A 27,348-nucleotide genomic window follows, 5' to 3' on the forward strand; every position below is an offset into this window, starting at 1 on the left:
GAGCTGGATTCTACTGGCCGACCTTGCAGAAAGATGCCACAGAATTTGTGAAAAAATGTCAACCATGTCAGATGCATGCAAATTTCCACGTGGCTCCACCAGAAGAGCTCATTAGTATCACTTCTCCATGGCCTTTTGCAAAATGGGGAATGGATTTGTTAGGTCCTTTTCCCCAAGCGCCAGGACAAGTCAAATACCTGATCGTGGGAATAGATTACTTCACAAAGTGGATAGAAGCAGAACCGTTGGCCACCATCACCGCTCAAAAAAGTCGGAGATTCCTCTACAAAAATATCATCACAAGATACGGGATACCTTACTCCATCACTACGGATAATGGAACCCAATTCACCGATGCTACCTTCAGAAGCTTAGTAGCCAGTATGAAAATCAAGCATCAGTTTACCTCGGTAGAGCACCCACAAGCCAATGGGCAAGCTGAGGCAGCTAACAAAGTCATACTGGCAGGACTAAAGAAGAGATTGCAAGAAGCAAAAGGAGCTTGGGCTGAAGAGCTCCCTCAAGTGCTATGGGCCTACAGGACAACACCCCAATCCGCCACGGGAGAAACACCTTTCCGACTAGTCTACGGCGTGGAAGCCATGATTCCAATAGAAATCAATGAGCAAAGCCCAAGGGTAATTCTCCATGACGAGGTCGGAAATATACAGGGACACAAAGAGGAGCTCGACTTGCCCCCCGAAGTCCGAGAAAATGCCCAGATAAGAGAAGCTGCGCTGAAGCAAAGAATGACTACAAGGTACAACAAGAAAGTCATTCGAAGAACATTTGCTACAGATGACTTGGTCCTAATCAGAAATGACATTGGAGTCAACAAATTGGGAGAAGGAAAGCTCGCCGCAAATTGGAAGGGACCGTACAAAGTCAATGAAGTCTTAGGAAAAGGTTATTATAAAGTAACTGACCTAAACGGCACTGAGCTACCAAGGTCGTGGCATGCTTGTAATATGAAAAGGTACTAGAGTTAAAAGCGAACTCTACTCCCTGATGTACTCTTTTCCCAACTTCATGATTTTTTCCCCAAAAAGGGTTTTTTCTGGAGAAGGGTTTTTAACGAGGCATCATAGTAGAGACTAAGGGAAAAATAGGCTATCAAGACCCTTAGTAGCAAAAGAAGGTACCTCCCCAATTAATAAAGATCTTTTTCGTTCATAATATCTCTTATAATATCCTTCTTTATTTTTTCTAAAGCCCTTCTACGAAATGCACCGACTTAAGCTCGACAAAACGTGAAAATCCCATGAACCGACCTAGATGGTCATCAGGATAAAACGACGAGGTACAAGTCGGTGTAAAGAGGTTATATGAGTCGATCGTAAAAACTCGGAAAACAAATTCGACTCATAAGTCGGAACAATATTCCGAGTAGGAAAGCTCGGAAACACACCGATCCCTAAATCGGAGCGTAGAACCGAGTAGAAGAAAAACGCATCACAAAAATAACCTAAGACATAAGAACTCGCTAAAACAAAAGTCGAGTATGAGGAATAACAAAAGAGATATGAAAACCTAAGAAGAAGTTTAAAGGGCATCCCAAAAAAGTCCTTAAACGAAAAAGTCCGAAAGACAAACAAGCCAAAAGGTTTTCAAGAAAAAGTCAAAGGGAATTCAGAAAATTAGAAAAGCATACACGCACAAGGTAACTTAAACCCTTATCCAAAAAAGGGTATTTATTTTGTTAATCTAAAGCCCTTATTCAAAAAGGGCACGTAACAAAATATTTTGTTAACGGCCTTAAAAGGCCAAAAAAGATTGTTCAAACATCATCAAGCAACGTATAAATAAGTTTAAAAAAGGGGGGACTCACAGGCCGAGCCCCCATATAGCCATAAAAATAATTTACTTCTGCAGAGGAGTAGACGAATCATCACCACCAAAGCCAGGAGGAACGCCACCAGGACCAGGAAGAGAAGCTGAAGAGGAAGTTGGAGGAACAACTGAAGAACTCGGAGCGTCTTTGGGACGAGGAGGAGACTCGATAATCCTCTGCCCCCGAGTCTTCAAATCTGACTCGGAAACAACCTCGGGAACAGGAGGATCCACGATAGCACCATCGATGACGACTTTATCAGGATGTAAAGGAGAAAGGTCCAAGTCGGGAGCGATAACTCTGACTTGTTCCAAGAAAATTCTCCAAGACTCCTCGGCACCATCGGCAATAGAATCCTCCAACTCGGCGTACGCGTTCCGAGAATTCAGCAAGTCCTTCCTCACAGCCACAAGATCCTGAAATAAACTTTGGTAACTATCCTGTGCTGTCTTCCTCAAATTTGCCTCCATAGTACATTGGGCCCGCAGCTTACTCTCCTTCTCCCGAAGGCTATCCCTCTCCGCCTTCAACCTGGCCACCTCCTCCTTCAACTCCCTCTCTTGATCTTGAAAAGCAAGAAGCCTCCCCTCCAACTCCTCAACATTCGAGGTTACCCCCAAAGAGCTGAGGGGAGTCTTCTCAAAAAGATCTAAAAGTTTGCCACAAACACCCGCTGCCCTAAAACTCTCCTCGGCCATGGTGGTAAGGTGGTTTCGAACAGAAACATCATCCATACTTATAAAAGGATAGATGTTCTTTCGAACGAATGCCAGAGCATCCGCCTTAACCCCACCATCAAAAGAAGAAGAGCCAGACTCTGAAGTCTTGCGCTTCTTCTTCTTTGGCTCAGGAAGAAGTTGGGCAGAAGGGAGTGGCCGGGACAAAGTTGAAGAGGAAATTATAATAGGCCGAGAGGGAGTACCCACATTCTTAGGAGGAGGAGGAGGAGGAGGAGGAGAGGTGATCGCCCTGGAACCACCCGACCTGGCCCGGGACTTTGCCTTAGCCTCCTGAACTCGTTGGTAAGATTCCTGAGCATTCTTCTTGGCCATATCTGCAAAAAAAAAAAAAATAATAACTAGCAAAAGTTACAAGTCGGTAAAAACTCAAACCGGCAGAAACAAGTCGGAAATGAAAGAATGCATGCACTACCTAGCTGAGATTGAACAAAAGTCGGCGTTCCCTGGAGGATTTTCCTAGTATCCAAGTATGGGGCCCTCCCCCACGCTTCTCGGAAAAACCCCACAATGGCTGCCTCCACCTCGTCTAGGTCATCTAGACCATATTTTTCACAAGGGGAGGCCTCCAGCCAATAAAGGGGAAAGCGAGGGGAAGAATGCTCGTCAAGAAAGAAGGGGTGGTGACCCTCTACAGCTTGCACTTTGAAAAAATAGTTTTTGAAGTCATGGAAGGATTCGTCAAAAAGGGTGAAAATCCTCCGACCTTGTATGGCCCGGAAGGATACCCATTGCTGTTTGTTGTTTAGCCCACTAAAGGGCTTAGTCATATGAAAAAGAAAGAAGAAAATCCTCAAAGAGGTCGGAAAGCCCAGAGCGTGACTAATAAACTGATAAATCTTCAGAAAACCCCAAGAATTGGGGTGAAGTTGAGTAGGGGCAACTCTACAGTGGTGCAAAACAGATATTTCGAAATTCGCGAAAGGAAGAAAAACACCCAAGCGGGTGATCATACATTCATACATAAAGAAAAAATGAGGGGCCGCCTCATTAACTCTCCCAAAACAAACCCGGTCTTCCGGACCCGGGACTATCAACTCATACTTTGGCTCGTCCTCCTTCGAAGTACAGAGCCGGTGATGAGTACGAAGATGAGTGATAAACTCAGCATCGACCAAGGGTTCCTCCCCAAGGACAGTGTCATCAACCCACAGAGAAAGAACATCTACAGAGGCAATTTTTCTTTATATAATGAAGAATGACAGAAACCTACAAAAAGGAAAAAGAAAAAAGAAAATCAAAAAACACGGTCCCTAAAGGGGAAGGATGCGAAACCGAAAATCTACAGATCAACCTATCCACCCACAAAAACCAAAAGCATGCAAATGTAAGGCATGACGTGGAAAAAGTGAACACTAACCTTTATCCGAGAAATGAAGGTTGGGAAGGGCAGAAGTCTTCAAGCACAAGAATACAGCACGAACAAGGAAATAAGAAGTTTGAAAGATTGCAGAAACGGAAGAAGGAAAGAGAGGGAAAGTATTTATAAACATACTTAGGGGCATAATGGTAAAAACGAGGCAGTCATTAATGAGATTGCACCGTTACCAAAGCCCTCAATCCCTAAACGCTTCCTCAACAGACACGACGCTTGAATTGACGTAACTGTCAGAAACAAAAGGTCGCAAAAATCACGTCGGTTTCAAAACCCGTGAAGGTCGGCTACGAACCCGAGTTAAATACTTGAACCCAAGCCTTAAAAGGATCTTGGGCTCAAGTAGGGGCACTGTTCATACCCTGGCCCAATGTTAAGGGCCCAGGTCCAACCAAAAGGCCTGATCCAATAGATTAAGCCTAGCAAAGCACCGACCTCCACTTAAGAAGTCGGTGTCAACCACGACTTAGTATGAAGAAGTCAGATATGAGATTAGCTGGCAGATAAACACTCATTCAAATGAGTAACCGCCCCTAAAATCTCTCTAACCACTTCATAAAGCCATATCTTAACCTCCCTAAGATAATGGGACGGTTAATATCCTAAAGATACGGCACTACTCCAACGGTGGTTATTGGCTCACCACTATAAGTACACTGACACGCCTCAGGTATCTCTAAGCCCAATACTCTCTAGACCTGCTCACACTCTTGCTAACTTAGGCATCGGAGTGTCTTTGCAGGTACCACCCCCCATTCACTCACGCGCGCAAGTCGGACGGAGCCTCCCGAGTTGCAGATTCATTCGGAGTTCTCCCCCTTCATACACTTGGGCCACTCAACGCCATCTATCTCATTTATCTCCGGTTACCCACCGTAACACCGGCCATCCACAAATCAAATATTTAAAAGGTTTGGATTATAGCAAATTAAATATCCCAAGCTTTAATAACGAGGTTGTAATAATGATTTTGTTGTGGCTAATGAAAAAACAAGGATGTACAGAATATACTGTAGCTGTAGTAATAATGTAAAGGAATCTTAGCGAAATTATATGTGATCGTAGCTATCATAGGCATATATGGGTGAAGGAATCTTAGCGAAATTAAAGTAACTTGAGTTTAATTTGTCTTAGAGCACCGCTAGGGAATAATGAAATATGTATACAATGAACTGTTTATTAGGTTCAATTAATATTAATAGAAAGAATTAATCTATTAATAATCTTAATCCTATTTTAGCTGTTTAATTTAATATACCATACAATTTTTTGTAATTACATTTTTTTTCTAAATCACCCAACCCTTTTGTTTCGTCTTTTTTTCCCACCCTCCACACCTAAACCCTTCCTATCTTTGAACACTGCAGTAACGGTGCATAACCCAAACCCTCTCAATTCTTTTTCACACCCAATCCCTTCGCAACCGAAAAAAAATCACCCATCAACCTATTAATCCTCATCGTTGGTATCAAGAATGGCACCCTCTTAGTCTTGATCATCCTACCGTCTCTGCAACTGAGCAGCTGGGTGCGATGCCGGTGATCGAAAACGCCTTTAGGATCTTGATATACTTGTTGATTTAGTGAATGGACATTTTGATAGCCCCCTTAGTTCCCCTGATGCTAATGATCTGATTGTGGTTCATGTGTTGGTGGGTAATGATTATGCTTGAAGTCTTCATTGAATCTGAAATATTACATTGGAGAATAATAAATCTTGATCTAATTTTTTCTTTTTTAGCATCAATGATAGATATTGCAAGATTAATTGTGGACTCTGATTGGGCTCCCAGCCACCCAATTATTTTTCTTTTTAACGGCACTGAAGAACTTTTTATATTGGTAGGATGTCTTATATTGATAAATGTTTGAAGCTGAGATCACATATGATCATCATCCATATTGTTTGAATACAGTGATGTTTGAGGATTGTCTTGTATTTTAGTAAGAAAATGCATATATGGTCCTTAAAGCAGGCTCCAAACTCGAATATTCATTCCTGGATACATGGAACAGATGGTTATTTTAATAAATATTTGGATGGTTGAATTTCACTAATGACTTTGATGTGTGGGTGTGCCATATTGGTGCATTGTGTAATTCTGATTTACCTTTCTGATTGTTGTGTTTATGATTGGTCGAGTCGATCTCTCAGAGCACTTAAATTCTTGCTGAAGACATCATTTCTCTGCATGAATCTTATAATTATTTGTATTAGCAGCTGGAAGGATTACAATGTTTTTTGCTCATGTCATTATAATTTTTTTTAGTTGGTTATAAACTGAAAAGAATCTTGCGTTGGATTTCAGAGGACTTATTGCGGGAGAAACTATTCACAGCGTTCCAAAAATAGCTAAAGAAATTAAAGAGCAGAGTCGATTTTCCTATAAGATCTCAAATAGGAAGTTACGTGCTATGTTCAGTGACCACTAATCCTAATTTGTCCTTAATCACGCGTTTATGAATACAGTTATAACTTCTTTATTAATTTATTTTTTTCCTCTAAAAGAAACATAATAATAAATAGAACATCCAAATTACAATGAAAATAACCATAAGCCTACTTAGTAAAATGAACATCTAGCCTATTTTAATTTTTCTTTTAATTTTTTGCTTACATCAACATAATAGGGTCATAAATTATACTACAAATGGTATACCCAAAATAATCATCTACTTTAAAATCAAAATAACCATTCAAAATCATAGGAAAATGAACATCTGCCTTAGTTTAAATGGTTTACAATATAGTACATGATTTATCTCAATCATTGATGCGAAAAAGAAAAATCAAAAAATAAGAGTAATATAAACAGCAAGAATTCTTATTGTATTAGACACACCAATTAATTTGTTCATTTATTAGACACTTAATCTAATAATGACATATATTTAATAATTTTTTAATTTAAATTTTAATAAAATGACTAACTAAAACAAAATTAAGCGTGTTAGTAAAATTTCAGTTTATAATAGACTCCATACTCACAATATTTTTAACAAAGTCTTCTAACCAGGCAAAATTATGTTAAATTCAATCCAAATCAATTAAACATCCAAATTAGAATGAGAGAAAAGGACAAATTAGTCCCTGACTTTTTACCCCGCGGACATTTTAGTCCCTGACCATTGAAAAATATTTTTAAGTCCCTGACATTCTTAAAAGTTGGACGGATCAGTCCCTCCGTTCATAAGCCACCGTCAGACCCAACGGAAAAGGCTGACGTGGCTCTCCCCTCTGTTACCTGGCATCACGGCTTCCCACGTGGCACATTAGTGGGATGGAGCTTTTGAAAAATGGACACATAAGTCCCTGTTGTTCAAAATGACGTCGTTTTAACTAATCCTCACCTTCTTCAATGACACTAAACCTTGTTCTTCTGATGGCAATGGTGGCCACCAACATCCTCTCACTCTATCACCTCTCTTCAACTCTCCAATCGCCAAAATCACCCCCTCTTCCGCCACCGCTAGCTACTTCTCCCGAATCGTGCCGCACAAACCCTCATCCCCTCTCCCTCAAGCCCTTTCCCTTCTTCACTCCCTGATTTCTCTGTAATTTGGGACCATTACCCTTGCAAATTCTTCAATTGTTTCCACCGCCAAAACCCTAACCTAGGCTTCAACCCTTCCTTCGATTCGTCTAAGTTCACAACCTACAAAACCGACCTCGATCTCCCGATCTCGCAGCTCTTCCAGATCGCCAAGTCCACAAAGTCAGTCATCCGGCTGGGCTTCGATGTCGGTGGCGGCACTGGGTCATTCGCCGCCACGACGAAGCTCCGCAACGTGACAGTTGTGACGACGACTATGCGCATGGGTGTGCCATACAGCGAAGCGGTGGCGCTAAGGGGGCTTGTGCCACTTCACGTGCCGCTGCAGCAGCGGCTACCGGTGTTCGACGGAGTGGTCGACCTTGTGCGGTGCGGGTGTGCCGTGAACCAGTGGATTCCAGTGACGATGATGGAGTTCTTGCTGTTTGATGTGGATAGGGTTTTGAGAGGTGGAGGGTACTTGTGGATTGACAGATTCTTCAGCAAAGGGGTGGACCTTGAAAAACTGTATGTGCCATTGATTGGGAAATTAGGTTACAAGAAGGTGAAGTAGGCCAATGGAAATAAGACTGATGCTAGTGATTTTTTTTTTGTGCCTGTAAGCTACATTGTGAATTTTGGCTGTGTACCTAAATTAAAAAAAAATATGATCCACAAGTTATTCAAGTGAGTTGCAGCTGAGGCATAATTTTTATTCTCAGGAAAAAAAATTGGTTTTTGTTGTTGATCACAGGGAACTAAATCTTGTATCTTTGGTGCAATTGAATACCATAGAATGAGCATATACCAGGGTGAAAAAAAATGTAGGCTGAGGCACAAATTTCGGTTATTTCGGATACTAACCTTAACCCAGAGAATGCTGTTTCAATCCAAAAGGGGATCCTGTTGTTTCTTCATCTCTGTCAAATGCAACTACAACTCAACAGCGAGGTTGCTTGTTTACTTTCGTCCCTAATTTGTTTCATTATGACTTATGAGTGATGTCAGGCTTTGATGATTAATATGTTTCATGGTTGAGAAGTATTGACGAAGGAAGATCGACGAATCTGCACACTGTGTTCTTCAATGTTCTAAATCTAAACGCTTCGTTTCCAGTCTTTGAATTTTTTTTAGGTACAGGGACTTATTTGTCCAATTTTTAAAAGTACATCTTCCAGTCAGCAGTCCACATGTTAATCCGTCATGCCACGTCATCAGAACGGAGCCACGTCAGACTTTTCTGTTGGGTCTGACGGAGGCAATTGGACGGAGGGACTCATCCGTCCAAAATTTGTGAAGGTCGGGGATTTAAATGTATTTTCAAATGCTCAGGGACGAAAATGTCTGCGGGGCAAAAGGTCAGGGACCTATTTGTCCTTTTCTCTTAGAATGAAAACAACCATCAACCTACCTAGTAAAATGAACATCCAACCTATTTTATTTTTTTTTTATTTTTTTGTTTACATTAATACAACAAGGTAATAAATTGTACTACAAATAGTATAACCAAAATAACCATCCACTTTAAAATGGATAGAACCATCTGTAATTATAGTAAAATGAACATTCGTAATCGTTTAAACGGCTTAAAGTATAGTATATGATATATCTCAATCCCTATATTTTTTATTAAGCTCGCCCACATCATTCAACACCCTTATTGATCCTACAGCATTTTCAGACCTTGTTCTCTTAAGGGTTTCCGGAAAAGGATTCTCAATAGGTGGCTGTGACTTTTACTGATCTTCCAATGACGGAATTCAAAGTAAACAGCACCCCAATTCTCAAAACTCTTGGACTTGAAGAAGAAACGATTGCATTTTCACTGGTAGCTTCTGTTCTCTCTGCCACTTCCATTATGCTTTGAGATGCAAGATATGGTATAAATCCAAGTATATCAGGAAATCTTTTTTGTAAGAGTTTCTGCAGGACATGCACTAGATCTTATAAATATTGGCAATCATAAGGATCAAATCTATCAGAAGACAGGAATTTGCATAATAAATCTGAATTTCAGTATTTCCTTCCACATTTCAAAAGCAACCGTAGAATAATCAGTTAATTCACATCCTTTGGAGTTTGGATTAATAAAGCTACGGAAGCATAATCATACAATTAAGCATAATAAATAATTAAAACCATTTGGAGCAGCACAATTTATATTAAACCAGAAAATTTTCACTAAATCTTTACAAAATAGTGTCATTAATAGTTTGAACAATTTTACACAAGCTCTCAACAGAAATTGCAGGTTTGTACCTATTGCAAAATCGAAAGATCATCATTAAACCTGGCTGAAAGTTTAATTAGCTTATCCATCCCACCTTTTTCAACAATTTCACTGTTATTTGTATCACTTCCTGCCAACTGATTAATTAAACATTTAAGATACAAAGTGAGTCTTTCAACATTAAAAAAGAATGATGTTACATTCAACTTTAGAAAGATATTTTACTAAAGTTGACAATATCTTCAAAGTTGGGTGTAGTGTGAAAAATGGCAATCATGTAACATATGCAAGGACATTACGGTTATAATAGACTCAGCTCCAAGTGGTATAGCTTCCTTTTAACAAATAAAAATATAAATACCAAAATAAACTTTGGCTCAAAAGAACTATAGGCAGTAAGAAAACAATTATTTTTCATAGAAACACCCCTACTCTCTTCTTTTTCTCTTTTTTTTCTCTCCAGGTGCCTTTGAAGAGAAATGGTTTCAACTTATACCTTCGAAAGTAATGAGCAACACACTTTGGCCATAACTTTATTGCCTTGCTCACCATTGTCCTCTATACATTTGAGTATTGCATCAATACCACCTATTTTAGAAATGGATTTACATATTTCATCCTGTAACGTAGAATATAAATACTCAACAAAAGCAACACAATAAAATGCAGAATTGTGTCTCAATTTAAAGATGTTAGACAATCTACCGTCTATGACAACATAGCAACTTCAAATAGTGAAAAACTATATAAAAATAATGAATCAAAATCAAAGCCATAAATTGATCCATGATTACGATGCATTAATTTTTATTTTTATATTGTCCAACATGCCCATTTATCCAACAAATCATCTTTTGTATTGCAATATAAATCTTTGCTGCAATTTAACAACAAAATCAGATATCAAGTTAGCAGTCTAGGTATGAAAATGAAAATCACGTATATCTAATATACATGTGTATATGCAAATCAAAATCAACCACCTCATAGTTCACATATCATTGATGAATTTTATAGAAATCTCATAATATATCTAATAAACCAAATAGATCAAAGGCATGAATCAACAATATAAAAAAACCAGAAGAAGCTTGAGCCCTGATTGATCTAGGCTTAGTAGAAGAGCAAAAAATTTCTGCTGCAAAACCCCTTCTTGCAGTGTTAAGCTCAGTTTTTATGGTGCTCAGTTTCCAAAATGAAAGAACATCTAAATCCTAGGTGTCACACAAACATACTCTATAGAGTACAACAAGAGGACCCAAAAAGGACCCAAAGACCTTGACTCTTTTTCAATAACATCCCAAAAGCTTTGGTCTTCTGAAAGCCACAGAATAATAGTTTCTGTAAGTCTCATCCATGAAAAAAAATTCAGCATGAGTAAATTAAACATCCAACCTCATAAAAAAGAAACTCCAACATATTTAAAAAAGAAATACAAAATATCCAGCACACTTTTATTTAAACCTGGAAAGTTATTGGCACGAAGAACATAAAAATTGAAACAGCACTACAAAGAGGAGATTACCGTGTTAGTGGGCGTCAGTCGGAGAGAGCAGGATCGCAACAATCTCGGTGACGAGCAGGGAGGAGGCCTTCGCATAGCTTCCTAGTGGCGAGCTTCAACGACCGCGCCTACGATGGCTGGTGTCGGACAGTATGGTGGAGGGCGACATGAGGGAGGACGCGCCCGCTGAAGCGCGATTGAGGAGGGCAACGCGAGAGGAGGGCTTGGTGCGGTGGAGGGTGGCAACGCGAGGAAGGAAGAAGGAATGCCGGCGCTGAGAGGAAAGAAGAAGAAGAACGGCGCTGAAGGAGAATTAGAATTAGGGTTAATGTTAAAAAAGAAAAACTGACTCTAATATTTGAATTTAAAATAAGTAGCTATTTAATTCAAATTTTAAATTAGAAAGAATTTAAAATTAAATAATTATCCATAATTTAATTTTAATTACAATTAAATCATATTATTACATTGTACAATAAGACTATTATCTACTCATATTTTTTCTTTGTCTTAACATATTCGCTCACATCCATTTCTTAGAGCTCTAAATAAATGACATAGCACTCCCAATATGTATATGTGTAATTGATACAAAATTTTTGGATTTTCTTCTTGTTCTCTTCTGTTATATAAATTTTCAGTAATACTAACAAGATAATATATAACATAAATCAATTTAAATTGGTCGAGTGATTTATTCGTTTAGGTAAATATCAAAAGTTCGAATTTCGATTCACTTTGTACATGCAACTCGTTATCCAATAATAAATTCTTAAATATAGTTTAAATCTATGACAAATTAATTTTTGACTTGTCAAATTAAAAACAGAATATTGTAAAAAATAACCAAAAAAAGACATAAATCTTATTTAATTTATATTTATAATTTTATTCATATAATATTTATAATTATATAATCTATTATATTTAATATAATATTATTTAATTATTCAAATAATAATAAAAAATGCAAAATAAATGACTGAAAACAAAATAAAGTAATTTTTAAACTGCTTTAATTTGGACTAATTTTCTTTTATTTTCCGTATTTTTTTTTTAACAAAACTCAATACTTCCCATTAGCTAGTTATATGTGCGATGAAATTAAGGAGCACCGGAGAAAAATGTTAGACAAAGTTCTCACTTTTTATATTAGCTATGTTCCCTTGAGTCTCTATCAATGGAACATGCATGCATGCATATAAACCTTATTATATTATTATTATTAGTTTTTCGAACTTTTTATATCTTTACCCGAAGCAACCTTTCTTTCTTTTTTATTTATTTATTTTTTAAATAAGATTCATTTTCCGAGCGTTCCATCAAATATCATCAAAACCTTTACAATCAATTGACAGCTTCAATTATGTAGAAAAGTAGAAATAATACCATGATTTGTTTTCCATGATATCCCACCGTCTAAAAATAAAAATTAATTCGTCCCACTAAATTATTACATATACAAAACAAAATTTAAATCTTTAATATTTATTATTTAAATAAATTAGTGAGCCAATCACAAACTAACTCAACTTTATTAAAATAATATGATTATATTATTGTTCAAAGGTAAAATATATAAATTAAAGTCCCAATAATCAATCAACAACACAGTAGGTGTACATATATACGAAATCTTCCTAAACAATCTTTTATATATAACCCCCCCCCCCCCCCCCCTCTTCCCCCAAACACACACAAAAATCAAATCCAAATTATATATTCCCCACAACTCACCAATTTATTAAAAAGAAGCTAAGAAGAATGAAGAAGAATAAATTAAAGTATCTACTGTATATGCCCTAGTAGCTAGCTAGGCCACATTATTACTCCACTAAATAATAATAATATGTTGGACAAAAATATCTTTAGCCTCTTTTGAAAGAACCATTATTATTATTCCTTCCAACTCTTGAAGTAGTTCTCAGCTTTTTCTTAGCAATCTGAATGAAGTCAGAAAACTGCTGATCATTTTCCTTTTCCTTATTATCAAAATAATAATAATTGGTATTAGCCACATCTTGTTCATCAGTAGTAGTAGTTGGTGATGAAGAAGTGTTGCTAATAAATTCCGGATCAATAATCTTGGAGGCACCAGTTCTAATCTTTTGGCCAGCACGTTGAATGTAATCATTGAAAGTGTCATCATTTTGTTCTTCAGAGTAGTACATCACTCTTGGTTTGTGAACATAATTGGTTTTGGTGGTTGTTATTGATGGATCATATGCTTGAGTTGATGAATAACCATATTTTGTACTAGTACTACTATGGCCATGCACCTTGTTATTGGACATTGATGAACTTTTGGAGTTTCCACAACCCATAATGGTTAATGGTTAATGGTATTATATGGTAGTAGCAGTAGTAGTGTTTGGTGCTTGGAAGTGTTTAATTAGTGATGATTATGGGTTAATTGTACTGTGACTTGATTGAAATACAAGAAGGTGCATAATGAGCTGCTTTTATAGTGTTAGATGGGGTCTATAATATTTGAAATTAAAAATGGTGGTGGAAAGATCCTAGGAGCTTCAAAGAAGAAAAAAAGAATGAAATAACAAAAAATAAAGAGGAAATACAAATGTTGTCAAGCAAAAAGTACTATGTTAATGTGTCTGGTTAGACACTTTTAAAAACCAAATAAAATATGAGTGTAATTTGGATATGTTCGGAGCATAAAAAAATTTATAAAATTATCCAATTATATTCGTTTATTTAGATGTGAAATTTTAAATAATAATTTAAAAAATGAATTATTTTTACTGATATAATTAATTATAATAATAATATCTAAAGTATACCTAAGTAGACACCATTTTTTATAATTTGGTGTGTACAATTAATGTTGTTAATGTCTACCTGACTAATTTAATATAATATATACCGAGCTTACTCACAACACCAATTAGTCACACTCATATAAGTCTATTTGTTGTAATAGTAAAACTGTATTTAAATCAATATATTAATCAATCAAATAATTAAATGTGTAAGTTAATTTAATTGGTGTATATGGAAAGTGAATACACGTTAACATTACTTGAAAAGAAAACACGTTTTCAATTGTGATGATCCTTGGAATCTAACGTGTAATAAGCAGAAACTATGTTGTCGTTAATTATATATATTAATTAATTATAAGATTCCTAACAGCGATTAATCATATATAATTATATATAGAACTTTTCCAATGGAATGTGATGTGGTAGAAATTGACAGACACTACTTTAACTACTATTACCTATTATTTTTGTATGATAGGAATTGTTAAAGGCAATTTTGGCGGCGAAGTTCTTAAGATGGAAAAAACAAAAACACACACACTAGTTAAGGTTTTTCAAAGGGGGCAGCTAATAGCATCTGATTCCAAGAAAAAGAGAGGGTTTGATATAAATTTAATTGGAGAAATTAAATAAACAAAGGTTAGTTGCAAAGAATAATCACATAATGGGAAAGTTTAGGAAGCTTGGTTCCACTTGCATTGCACTTGCATCAACCAAACTAAATGCATGTATATATATAGAAGACAAAAACACAAATGACTTTCAGGTGGAAAACAACTCACTATTAATTAAAAGGTTTAAGATGGTATCACAAAGTAGGGACAGATCAAATTAAAATGTTTAAATTCTGCTTATAATAAATAATATTATACATTTAAATATGTTTGTTAATTAAATCTAATTAAATTAGTTTAATATCAATAAAAATGAGTTAATAGGTAAGTTATGGATATAATTACTCAAAGTCTTATTATTTAATTTGATTAAACTGAATTCATAAAAAAACTTAAATGTGTAGTATATATTACTCGTTAAATATAATTGTTTTCTTTTTATTTTATTGTATATTGTAAGATTTTTTGCATATCCTATTTTTCTTATTTTGAGATTATACTTATTTGTAAAAAACCTAAAATGTTTAAAGTAATTTTCACATAAATATTCAAGGTAAAATATTGATACATGTTATATATACATTTGATTCAACTAAAATATTTAGTTTAGTTTAAATCTAAATAATATAAAATAAAAGGAAAAAACGATAAAAATTGTTTGTAAAAAGAATTATTTGAATATTTTTTTATTGATTTTAACTAGATGACACCTGGCCTGTTAATATTCAAATTTATATATTCATGTAAAAATAATTCTAAACATTTTTATGTGAATTTTTAACGTAGTTATACCAAATATGATAATTAAAAATGAATGGCCTGATTTTTATTGTTCCCTATAACAGCTAATAATGTATGTACATTATATTATGTTTGTTTTTAGGTTTTGGTTTTTGATTGTGCAAATATGCCCAACCTTGATTCTTAATTAATTTCTATTTATGTGTATATAATAGATGTTGTGTGGAGAGCACCCGAAAATTCTATAACTTTGTTGTCTCTTAAATACTTGTTTGTCAACATCATATATATTCTCATATATAATAATGATCTAATTTTTTTTTATAGATGTTATAAAGTTTATAGCTAGTTAATTTTTGTCTTGGTGCATGAGTAGTAGTATATACAGTAATAAGCACTAATAGATGCTGAGTTTAGTTGACTAAAAATGTTTTACCACATGTTCAAATCAAATGAAGTTATTATTATATATAAATGTAACAAGCAAATGTATGTTTCTCTAGCTCTAATTCAAGAAAAGAAGAAGTCATTTCGTAGAAACATAACAAAGCATTTCCAATTTCCAAAGATTCTGTTCTACTTTGCAGTCTTCCACCGTTGATTAATGTTTATTGCCATACTTATAAGTTAAGAGAATATATATATATATATATATAGATGTATTTTCCGAATTCTAGAGACTATTATTGCTCTTAATAATCATAATCATTATTTTCTTGATTATTCTCCAACGGAGAGAATTTTGACCAAGTATAAGGCACAGAAGCTACTAAAACATTTATGTAGACGAAACATAATTGTTTAGAATTTCAAGCACAAATTTTCTAATCTCCTTATTTTTAGACGTTTTTATTATTTATTTTAGTAGCTTTTAAAAAATGATACAATTTGAGAGTGAATCATCTCCGGTAAAAAAAAAATTTGGATGATATCCAATGCTTAATCTAATCATTCATTATTTTTTTTCTTATTTATTTTTGATCCCACTTATAGAATTAAAGGTAAAAAATCATATTGTATCTTGTCAAGTGTTAAAAAAATTGGAGAGGATCCATTTCCTTTAATAAACAGTAATATTATATTTGCTACTTGGTAAAAAGGCTTCTTTATCTATATTTTCATAGGCAAACCAATTTTTTCATTTTTTTAAAAATATATATTAGTCTCAAATATAATACTCAATGGCGACTTTATAGCTATGGAAATTGGAGAAATTTGTAAGTGCTGAGAGAGTAAATTAAATGTGTGTTTTTATTTTGATAAATTAACTATTTTTCACATTAATATTATAAATTTATTATTATATTTTTTAATTTAAATTTTAAAATATTAGTAAAATAAAAATATTGATTTGTTCTAATAAGAACAGGCAAATTTTTCGTTTCTTGAAAATTGTTTCTTATAGAATGATGCAATTGAGATTCTGATTTATTTATTTATTTATTTTTATGATATTTTTTAGTCTAGTAAAATAAGGATTAATTTATATTGATTAATAAATTATTGTATATATAAGATAAATTCTTGATACTTGTTTAAGTAGATTAGTAAATTCATGATTGATTAATGCAATTTTTTTTTTATTTGTATCAGGGTATCCATCAAGGTGGAAGCTTAATAACTAATTTCTCGAGTACTGCAGAGGCACACAAAGTGGGCGACCTTCCAAGCAAGCAAGCTCCATTCCCATTCTCCAGTGAATATCGAACCCAAGAGAGATAGTTAAGGGACACAGACTCTCAACCATCTGTACCAACTTGCATTAGTAGATGATTAAAGAACATAGACCCTCAGCCATTTGTGTCAACTTGTATTAGTACTGACTAATGCAATTTAGTTAGTGAGAGTCTGAATTTTTTTTTTGGGGGTCATGCTGAGAGTCTGAATTTGACTTTGGAAAGAAAGAAATAGTAACTGTGACCCAACTAACTAAACGGTTGTTAGTAGTTTTTCTCTGTCCATGTCCGAAAAAAACACAGTTGCAAGATTTGGGCTACACGAAAATTTCGGGTCGGTGTCGGAAGCCCATCAAAAACTAAAACCCTGCAACTTCACCTCTCTGCTCACTACTCAGTACTCACTCTCTCTCCTAAAACCCTCGCCTCTCTGTTCTTCCCTTTCTTCTTTTAGGGCTTCTCCCTCTCCTCACTCACAAGTCAAAATCCTCATCAAGCTCCAATGGCTACTATTGCTCTCAGGAATTCAAGTTCTAGGCGACTCTTCCCATTTTCTTCTCAAATCTTCTCTTCTTGTTGCAGACCCTTCCCCCCTCTCTCTGAATCCCCCTTTTCAAATGACAAGCTCTCTCCTTCTTCTTCATCTTCTTCTTCTTCCAATCCTTGGTGGAGATCCATGGCCACCTTCACCAGAACGTAAGTTTTGATACTTCAATTTCACCTCTCATGGTGTTCCCAACATTGTGTTTGTTTTCTAACTTAATGCTTTATGAAAGGAAAAATTAGATTTTTACCTGTGAAAGTAGAATTATGGTGTGATTTGTTTTTGGAAGTTGATTTGAACTTAGATGAATGGGTTCTTGGATTTGTTTGGATAGTATGTGATTCTGTGATTGTAAGGAGCCTTTTGGTTACTTCATGTCAGAAGTCTCAAGTTGTTGCCTTTTACATTTCCTCTTATTGCTCTGAGGTTTCTTTTGCTGACAGAAAACCCCATGTTAATGTTGGAACTATTGGGCACGTTGATCATGGGAAGACTACACTCACCGCAGCAATTACCAAGGTTTCAGTTCCATCTTACTCTACATTTTCATTATCATCATGCTGTTCATCTTACTCAAGTTTTGTCTAGCTAGTCCTTTTCCATTCCCACGATTCTATAGTAATTTAAATTTGAAAAAAAAAGGATTATCTTATGGAGTTATTTCGTCTTACCTTTGATCAGGTTTTAGCCGATGAAGGAAAAGCTAAGGCTATAGCCTTTGATGAAATTGATAAGGCTCCTGAAGAGAAGAAGAGAGGAATTACAATTGCAACGGTTGGGACATAACGTTGTTCATTTTGGCAGGCCATTGTGGCCATGCAGTGAATTTAGTTCATTTTACAATTCCTGCCCTTATGATATGTACTTGCTCAATGTTTAAATTTTCAGGCACACGTTGAGTATGAGACTGCTAAACGACACTATGCACATGTTGACTGCCCTGGACATGCTGATTATGTCAAAGTAAGCTTAAAACGTTTGCTTAATGGAAAAATGTTAATTATAATTAGTATTGCCCAACAGAAATTGCGCAACTAAGTTGTAAAAGAGTGATTGAGTTGTTACCTAGGATTGTTCCACACTTCTACTAGTATGACAAGGTGGTGGAATGAGATGATTTTTATTTATTTATTTAAGTGTGGATCACAAGATAATTTTTATCCTGACTTGACTTTTAATGCATAAGTTATGCTTCTGCAATTTTGTGCATGTGGGACTATGCACATATATAACAACTAGCCATCGTGCAGAATATGATTACAGGAGCTGCACAAATGGATGGTGGAATACTTGTTGTATCTGCTCCTGATGGACCAATGCCCCAAACCAAGGAGCACATTCTTCTTGCTCGCCAAGTAGGTACCCTATTGAAGTGGTTTGTACATAATCCAAGTAAACTTTTAGCTCCTGAGTTACCTTCTGCCATATTAATATCTTGACATGATATGTGCAGGTCGGTGTGCCTTCTCTGGTGTGCTTTTTGAATAAAGTTGATGCTGTCGATGATCCAGAGTTGTTAGAACTTGTAGAAATGGAGCTCCGGGGTAGGGTGATTTTCTAGGATTTTGCCTTATTTGTAGATAGTATGCGTGCATAGATTTCTGTTTTCCATGTGTTTGAACGTTTGCTTATGTTAATTATGAATCTGGCAGAGCTTCTAAGCTTCTACAAGTTCCCTGGAGATGAAATCCCCATCATCAGAGGCTCAGCATTGTCTGCTTTACAGGGTACAAATGACGAAATTGGAAGAAAGGCCATTCTAAAATTAATGGATGCTGTAGATGAATACATTCCTGACCCAGTTCGCCAACTTGACAAGCCTTTCCTTATGCCCATTGAAGATGTTTTTTCAATTCAGGTATATGGGAATGAACTTAAAGTTCCTATGGATTTTTTAAGCCGAATAAATTGAATATGGGAAGAACATGTAATAATATTCTTTCAATATTTGATTCTTTGATATTTTAGTCATGGCTAGTTTAACCTTCTTGTTGGTGGAACACTTTTTGCATATATCTTTTTTCAATTGGAATATTGGATATGATAGTTAAGGGGTTAATGTTCAAATTGGTCCTTGAAAGATTATAGATGAGTTAATTTGGTTCCTAAGAGATTCAATGCTTCAATTTGATCTTTGAAAGATACTAATGTGAGTCAGGTTGGTCCTTTGATTAACTTGCTGCTGACTTGTCATGTGGCACGTTAAGAACGTAATACATGGCAAGCTTTACCTTACATGTCAATAGTTATTAGTGACACATCAACCAGAAGTTAATGAACAAACCGAGTATGCTTGTGGATATCTTTGAGAGTACAAATTAGAATCTTTGAAGGACCAAATTGATTTATGTGTGATCTTTTAGGAACCATTTTGAGCACTAACCCGATAGGCCGACAGTTAAATGTTGATTCTTTGTCCCCCACTCCCCCCCCCCCCCCCCCCTTTTTTCTTAATCGGTGTCAAAATTTACTTATACATTTTTTATCAATGCTGTTTAGTGCTCATGAAAACCTTCTTTGGTTTGCTCTTGAACATTCGAAAGTCACATTGTGATTTAAGCTATGATTTCCAGAATGTTACTTCAGCTTCCTTATAATTTATTTTTTGATGAAGGGACGAGGAACAGTTGCCACCGGCCGTGTTGAGCAAGGAATCATAAAAGTTGGTGATGAAGTGGAGGTTTTGGGTCTAATGCAGGTTTGTTCACCGAGGCTTTTCCTGGGTTTTGGCATTCTTTTAATTTTAATGCATTCCATTTTATTAAAATGACAATTGCCGAATTTTTGTCTTAATATTCTTTATTTGCAAATTTAGTGATGTAATGGTTTTTTCTTAGATGGGCATATGTAGTGGTGGATTCTAAAACTGAGTTTTTCTGTTCAGGGTGGCCCTCTTAAAACAACAGTTACTGGAGTTGAGATGTTCAAGAAGATTTTAGACCAAGGACAGGCGAGTGATTTGCATATTTATCCACAATTACTTCTCACATGGCATTTGCGAAACTAATGTGTCTTTTTATATTTTCATAGGCTGGTGACAATGTTGGTCTTCTTCTTCGAGGTCTGAAGCGTGAGGACATTCAACGTGGTCAGGTTAGTTGCAATTATCAAACTATTCCCTTTCTTAGTGCTTGTGTATGCAACGTGAAACCCCACATTCAACCACTTATCTGACAGTGTATTTGTATTAAAAAAAAGGTTATTGCCAAGCCTGGTTCTGTAAAAACATACAAAAAGTTTGAGGCGGAGATATATGTACTCACAAAAGATGAGGGTGGGCGACATACTGCTTTCTTCTCTAACTACAGACCTCAGTTTTACTTGAGAACTGCTGATGTCACTGGAAAAGTAGAATTGCCCGAAAATGTTAAGATGGTTATGCCTGGAGACAACGTTACTGCTGTGTTCGAATTGATTTCAGCTGTTCCACTTGAACAAGGTCAGTAAAACTGTAGGTCGAGGAATTTATCATCTCAACCTGTTCCTGTTGCTACCTAACCACATTATCCACATGCTATACAATGTTATCCTTGCCTTTTCTTTTAGCTTTTGTAGCTCGTTTATTTCCCCATTGAATCATCTAATGCATTTTATGGTGGGAGCGTTAAAACTTTGCTTTGCCAATTGCTGTTTGTTTTTTCAGGACAAAGATTTGCTTTGAGAGAAGGAGGCAGAACAGTTGGTGCAGGTGTGGTGTCAAAAGTACTGACTTAATTTGCATGCCGTTCTTCAATTCTTCAAAAAGGGTTGGAAGCCCTGAGACTTGACTATTATCTTCAAATTACGACGACGTCGCAATCAATTAAAATATTTAGCAGTTGTTTTGGATGAAATTGAGTAAATTTTAGAGAAGCTCACCTTAATTCATTTTTGTAGTTTAAATTTTGTCAACGTTCTCTTGGTTGCTGCAGACCATTAAAAATAATTTGTGAATCATCTTTCTCTCTTTTACAATAATGCTCGTTAGTAAACCGATTTTGTTTACAAAACTGGATGAATATATTGATGTCCTATATTTTGGTTAATTGACTAAATTTATCATAAACTAAGAAAGTATCGCTTTCGCTTGTGCCATCATTCTCAATTTGTATGTGGTGATTTGCATAATACAGCACAAAAATTATCTGTTAGCATATATTTTAGCATCATTTTATGTTAATCATTTTTGTTAGACTATACCGTGGAACTTTAATTCGTCATACTAAGTTAAATTTTTTTCCTCTTTAAGTCATTCCATTACAAAAGTCACCCCAAAAAAGTCATTCCATTACAAGACGTGCTCCTTTTGTATTGAAAATTTGGAGCATTGATATACCAGAGGGAGTAACAATGTAACATAAGTAGATTCAAAGACTTGATTTTCATTGGCTGTGCAAAGCATTCATCAAACATGGTTCTATTAACACTGATCACATTCCAAAATTGTATGTCACATATAACATCAACAATAACAACTAAGTGTTGATATACATTGTTCCTTGAAGCTCTCTTACTAGAACCAACTTAAAAACCGAGCTAAGGCTTTAGCTTATTAGCTTCAACCTTCACAGCTAGGCATAAACATCAAACCAGAAATTTTGGCAGTTAAACTTGTTCAAACTACTCTTCCATGTATCTGGCAATGGTAGTTGGTCAATTCAAGCAAGCCTCAGCACTGCAACCGCTAGCAATGCTGCGGCGCTCCAGTAGATTCCCTGTATGCTCTTGTCCAGTTTCTGAATCATGTCCTCTTCTTTTGATCCTGACTTCCCTGCATTCTTGCTAATGCTGACTACTGTAGCCCTTAGCTTATTTACTGCCCAAGAAAGCCAAACCAATGCAAATCCAAACACTGTATTGAACATCTTAGATGCAGAAATGGGAATCCTTCCACATGCAAGCTCACACATAACAGATAGCAGGACAGCGAGGCCGGTCCCAGCAATACCAGCAGAGAATTGTGTCAGCAGCTCGGAAAGCTCAGGCCCAGATTTCTTCAAAGAGAGCATTGCTGTTTGCCGGCGTTGCTTCTTGTCTACCATCAATGACAGAAGGCTCTCGCATGCATGCATGCCGTTCCTCTTGTAGAGATCCCTCTCGGTGCTAAGCTTCTTTTTCTTTTTCTGAGATGGCTTCATTTTGACTTTCTCAGGACTGCTAAGCAAAAGACAACCATTAAATGTAAATATTTCTTCATCAACAATTCACTATATGGCTAAATCATACGTTGAAGAACCTTAGAAATTTTTTAATCAATTTTGTGAATCATACTTCTGTTTTCTTGAGTTAACTTTTAATAGTCAAACTATCTCAGTAGTTTAAATTTAAATGCTAAACTTCCAAGGTTGGATGGTAGAGATTGTTGGTTTGCCTATTGGAAAAAATCAAACCCCTTCCAAAGTCAGAAAACAGGTGCTAGGGAAAGTATATTTTACATACCTCTTTAATGGAGCAGTTAAGGCAGACTCAATCTTCAAGGAGAATTGGCCTCTGTCAATAATATTGAATATCAGCAAAAGTCAGCTCATCAGTATGAAACTAACAATGATAGGCCATCAAATCCAGAGATTGAACATAAAGTAAAGAAATTGGTTTAAACTAATTAGTATTGATTATCGAACATGCAGTGATATGAAACACCAATACTCCATAATAAATTTATACGAGTGCTATGGATTTGATGGTAAGATTTTTATCCTTCATCATTAAGCCACTCAATTTTACACATTAATGGACATAATTCTTCAACAGGTTGTAATTTATACACAATAGAGTTAACAACATTATGACTACATCATGCAAAGACCGGTAGCTATCAACATTTGAAAGGATAATATTTTTAAGTTTAAACAAGTTGAATTTTATACCTACTAAAGTATGGAACAAGCATAGACTTCTTTTCCCCCTTATGCGAATTTTCCAATAAGTATGACTCAGCCACTGCAGCAAGAAAATCTTTCATCTCAATCGCAGAACCCATAAATGTGACTTGACCATCTGGATGAACTGTAATCTTTGAAGTAATAGCTGAATCTTGAACAAATTCCAGTAAAGGCTTTGGGATGTAGAATTCACTAGTTGGCCAGAAAGGAGATGACAATCGTTGCACTTTATCAATGCCTGGCAATTGCAATTTTGTCAAGTCCAATAACAGAGATAAATTTTCTCCATCTATGCCTGGTTCAGCAGTCCTGGACTGTAGAACCTGCAAGATCTTATCACGCTTTGTGCATTGTTCAACAATGCCAGAGCTGAGAAGTACTGGATTTGGGCAGCTCTCTGCAACCATTGACAAATGATCTTACTCAGAAGTCAGAATAATAAGATAATACAAGAAAAATTAGCAGCATAAATCATCTTTAGCATCTGAAGAGTACATGCATGGTTATCAACTGAATTTTTATCATCTGCAATATAGTGCAAAATACATAATAACTGAGAGAACAAACCAATCTTGTAACTCTGATATCTAATCTGTAGTTATCACTCATGTCTAATCTATTGATCATTGGATTTAACATCTCATTGGTAAATTGAAATAAAGATGATACACTCCATTCCTGATGGTCAATGACACATTCAATCAAATATTGCAGGTCATCAAATCACAAGAACCAATCAGAGATGTTGAAATTTGATGTGATTACTGGACAAGTACATCAACAAATAGAACTTTAGGCATTGTGGCTAGCCAACAGTTGATTTTGCCACATAATTAGTCTATACAAGATGAGATAGAATAATAAAAAGATTAAACAGCAGTGAGCAGTTGCAACACAAGATAGGAACGAAGTCCTGCTAACACATAAATAACTATACATCATCAAAGAAACAGCAAACAGTAAAAATGGCTGGATATATCATACGTTGGATGTCAATAAATATCGGCCTTTGAGCTGAGAACTCAACATTGATAAGCTGACTGTAATCCAGTAGCTCACTTCTAGATTTCCGTGACTCTTCATTTGAGTGCGACTTAAGACAAGGATATCGATATGTGATAATGTCGGGTGCAGCTCCTAATGCAGGTAAGGATGTTTGACAAACCTACCATAAAAAGAAGATAAACAGATGAATAACTATACACAAGCACACAACTAAATGGTCATGCATATGCAATTTTCCGGAGTAATGGCATCTTAGAGTCATCCATGAAATTTCAACCCCAAATTTTTATCCCATACATCAGTTATGATTCATTATCTACAGCTGTATACAACTTCTAACACAATCATAACTACAACCATATTTGGATGGAGGAGTTTGGAGCATAAATTTGTTTGCTTTGAGTAAACAATTGTTTAAAATCATATGAACCTAGAGAAAACTTATCATGTAGCCTCCAAATCAATCATCCAATCATTCATCATAGTAAAACTTCTTATAATTATCCAAACTTGAAATTATTTGAAATTAAAATAGTTACCCTCCCATCTGTCCCTTCCATCCAAAATACCAAACATACAAAAGAATTCATACAAAGTTTACAGAGATTTTAAAACAAAACAGCTCAAAAAATTCACAACCACCACCAAAATTTCAAAACTTGAAGAAATTCTAAGATCATAAAATGGATGTTTACTTTGGTATTAGTGGAGGAGAAGGAAAATTCTGGGTGCAATACAAGGCCTGGAGGGTAACCATGAGAAGCCATCAAACAGAGTCTCTGAAGCATTTGGTGGTCTAAGAATCCAAAAGCTCCCTCCTTTGGTTTCTCCGTCAGAACCCCATCTGCTCTATCGCTTCCTCCACCTCAAATCTCCGGAGATTTTATGCAAGTTCGTTTTTTGGTGACATCAGACCAATCAGCTGCACAAAAATTGTATTGACCAAAATAAACAGTAATAAATAAAATAAAATAATTGAAGGTGAGAGATCCACTTATTTATTCCAGAAAGGGTTAACCACCAAAAACGTCTCCAAATTATTCAAACGCTGACAGAAATGCACCCAAATTTTACTATCGACAAAAATACCTTTAAATAATTTAAAAACATAACAATAATACCCAACAGTAAATATATATTTTCAAAAAATATTTTAGAGATTGAATTTTGATGTGATTTTTTACAAGAATAATTTAAAAAATAAGATATTATTATTCTTAAAATTTGATAATTTTTTTCTAAGTATATATTTTTTTGTGATTTTTTAAAAGTATTATTAGTTGTTAACAAAAAAATTACAAAAAAATATATATACTCAACGAAAAATTATCAAATTTTAAGAATAATAATATCTCATTTTTTTAATCATGTTTGCAAAAAATTGTATCAAAATTCAATCTCTAATATATTTTTTGAGAAATACATATTTAATGTTAGATAATCTTGCAAAAAAATTAACATTAAATATGTATTTCTCAAAAAATATATTAGAGATTGAATTTTGATGCAATTTTTTGCAAACATAATTAGAAAAATAAGATATTATTATTCTTAAAATTTGGTGATTTTTTGTTAAGTATATATTATTTTATGATTTTTTAAAATTATTATTGGTTATTAACAAAAATAATTATAAAAAAATTATATACGTAACAAAAAATTACCAATTTTTATGTATAATAATATATTATTTTTATAATCATGTTTGCAAAAAATTGCATCAAAATTCAATCTCTAAGGTATTTTTTGAAAATATATATTTACTGTTGGGTATTGTTGTTGTGTTTTTAAATTATTTGAAGGCATTTTTGTCGATAGTAAAATTCAGGTGTATTTTTGTCAGCGTTTGAATAATTCAGGGACGTTTTTGGAGGTTAACCCTTCCAGAAACTTCCAAAAACGAGAGAACCAATGGCATTGAAGAGCGTCATAATCCAAATTGGACTCAGTAAATGACAACTCTAAACTCTCTCTCTCTGCCGCTCATTATTTATATATTTTCCTTAAGCAAAGATATAATTAAAATGGGTTAGATAAATTAAAATTGAAAGGTTGGTAAGATGAGAAGCAAGTAAAATTTTTTTCATTATTCTTCAATCAAAAGGTAATATGATACGGACTAAAATTCACTGAAGTAATGAAAATGAAATATAAAAAATGAGAATATATATAAGTTTAATAGTAATCAAATTCTCATTTTTAATTTTGCGAAAGATTTTTTTGTATAACTCATAAGTCATATAATAAAATTATTTCTCTCACTTTACTAATTTTCTAGTTTTAAAAAATCTTTTTTCGAATTGATTAATTGTTAAAAGTTACAAATTTAAATGCAAAGATAAAAGCATATTTTATTAATCATTATATATTTTCTCTTTTATGATTATAATTTCTATTAATACTCATTTTTCAATAAACATGTGAGAGTAAAATAATTATAAATTAATTAATAAATATTAAAATTTCAAACAATAATTAATTTAAAATTAAATTAAATTAAAAAGACAATTAATTTAAAATGAAAGAAGTAATTCATAATCCTATCACAACAAAATATTACATAATTCTTAGGGCAAAAAACCATATTAAGCCAAATGAGTCAAAAAATAACGTAAATACGCCAAAGCAAAAATCGTTTCAGCAATAAGCCAGAAGCTATTTTTATATAATTCGAACCAGCTTGGTTCGAACTCCATTTCTACATAATTCGAACCAGCTTGGTTCGAATTATATACAAACACATACACACACATAATTCGAACCAGCTTGGTTCGAATTACACACAAACACACGCACACACTAATTCGAACCAGCTTGGTTCGAATTACACACAGTAATTCATGGTATAATTCGAATTATGCTGTTAAAAAATTAATAATTTATTAAAAAATTTATTAAAAAATTTATTAAAAAAATTA

At 34.7% G+C, this 27,348-nt stretch overlaps 2 protein-coding genes and 1 pseudogene across 2 annotated transcripts; 2 read left to right on the forward strand and 1 right to left on the reverse strand.

Annotated features, from left to right (window-relative positions):
• The first annotated feature begins 5,949 nt into the window (after window positions 1-5,949).
• Window positions 5,950-8,275, forward strand: LOC130933768 (probable methyltransferase At1g29790; annotated as a pseudogene).
• A 9,146-nt stretch (window positions 8,276-17,421) lies between these two features.
• Window positions 17,422-21,593, forward strand: LOC130932737 (elongation factor Tu, mitochondrial). Its single transcript, XM_057862145.1, has 12 exons — window positions 17,422-17,716; window positions 18,008-18,083; window positions 18,246-18,338; window positions 18,453-18,527; window positions 18,815-18,919; window positions 19,018-19,108; window positions 19,217-19,422; window positions 20,179-20,262; window positions 20,449-20,514; window positions 20,595-20,657; window positions 20,763-21,003; window positions 21,208-21,593. Exons 1-12 carry the CDS (start codon window positions 17,523-17,525, stop codon window positions 21,276-21,278), a joined length of 1,365 nt encoding a protein of 454 aa, XP_057718128.1. The 5' UTR covers window positions 17,422-17,522; the 3' UTR covers window positions 21,279-21,593.
• Window positions 21,594-21,905: 312 nt separating this feature from the next.
• On the reverse strand, window positions 21,906-25,377 carry LOC130932738 (uncharacterized). Its single transcript, XM_057862146.1, has 5 exons — window positions 25,126-25,377; window positions 24,410-24,590; window positions 23,411-23,822; window positions 22,983-23,033; window positions 21,906-22,697 (listed from the first exon to the last, which is right to left on the reverse strand). Exons 1-5 carry the CDS (start codon window positions 25,216-25,218, stop codon window positions 22,202-22,204), a joined length of 1,233 nt encoding a protein of 410 aa, XP_057718129.1. The 5' UTR covers window positions 25,219-25,377; the 3' UTR covers window positions 21,906-22,201.
• Between the last annotated feature and the right edge of the window lie 1,971 nt (window positions 25,378-27,348).

The sequence above is a fragment of the Arachis stenosperma genome, chromosome 6 (genome assembly GCF_014773155.1).
Source record: "Arachis stenosperma cultivar V10309 chromosome 6, arast.V10309.gnm1.PFL2, whole genome shotgun sequence".
Taxonomy (NCBI): Eukaryota; Viridiplantae; Streptophyta; class Magnoliopsida; order Fabales; family Fabaceae; genus Arachis; species Arachis stenosperma.

What these genes read in the sequence shown, in the direction of transcription:
- LOC130932737 (XM_057862145.1), top strand. Translation starts at nt 17,523, where the DNA reads ATGGCTACTATTGCTCTCAGGAATTCAAGTTCTAGGCGACTCTTCCCA. An exon ending in TCACCGCAGCAATTACCAAG is followed by an intron (nt 18,084 to 18,245) that starts GTTTCAGTTCCA and finishes ACCTTTGATCAG; the next exon opens with GTTTTAGCCGATGAAGGAAA. An exon ending in ACATTCTTCTTGCTCGCCAA is followed by an intron (nt 18,920 to 19,017) that starts GTAGGTACCCTA and finishes TGATATGTGCAG; the next exon opens with GTCGGTGTGCCTTCTCTGGT.
- LOC130932738 (XM_057862146.1), bottom strand. Translation starts at nt 25,218, where the DNA reads ATGCTTCAGAGACTCTGTTTGATGGCTTCTCATGGTTACCCTCCAGGC. An exon ending in TCTCCTCCACTAATACCAAA is followed by an intron (nt 24,591 to 25,125) that starts GTAAACATCCAT and finishes TTTTTATGGTAG; the next exon opens with GTTTGTCAAACATCCTTACC. An exon ending in CTTGTTCCATACTTTAGTAG is followed by an intron (nt 23,034 to 23,410) that starts GTATAAAATTCA and finishes TATTATTGACAG; the next exon opens with AGGCCAATTCTCCTTGAAGA.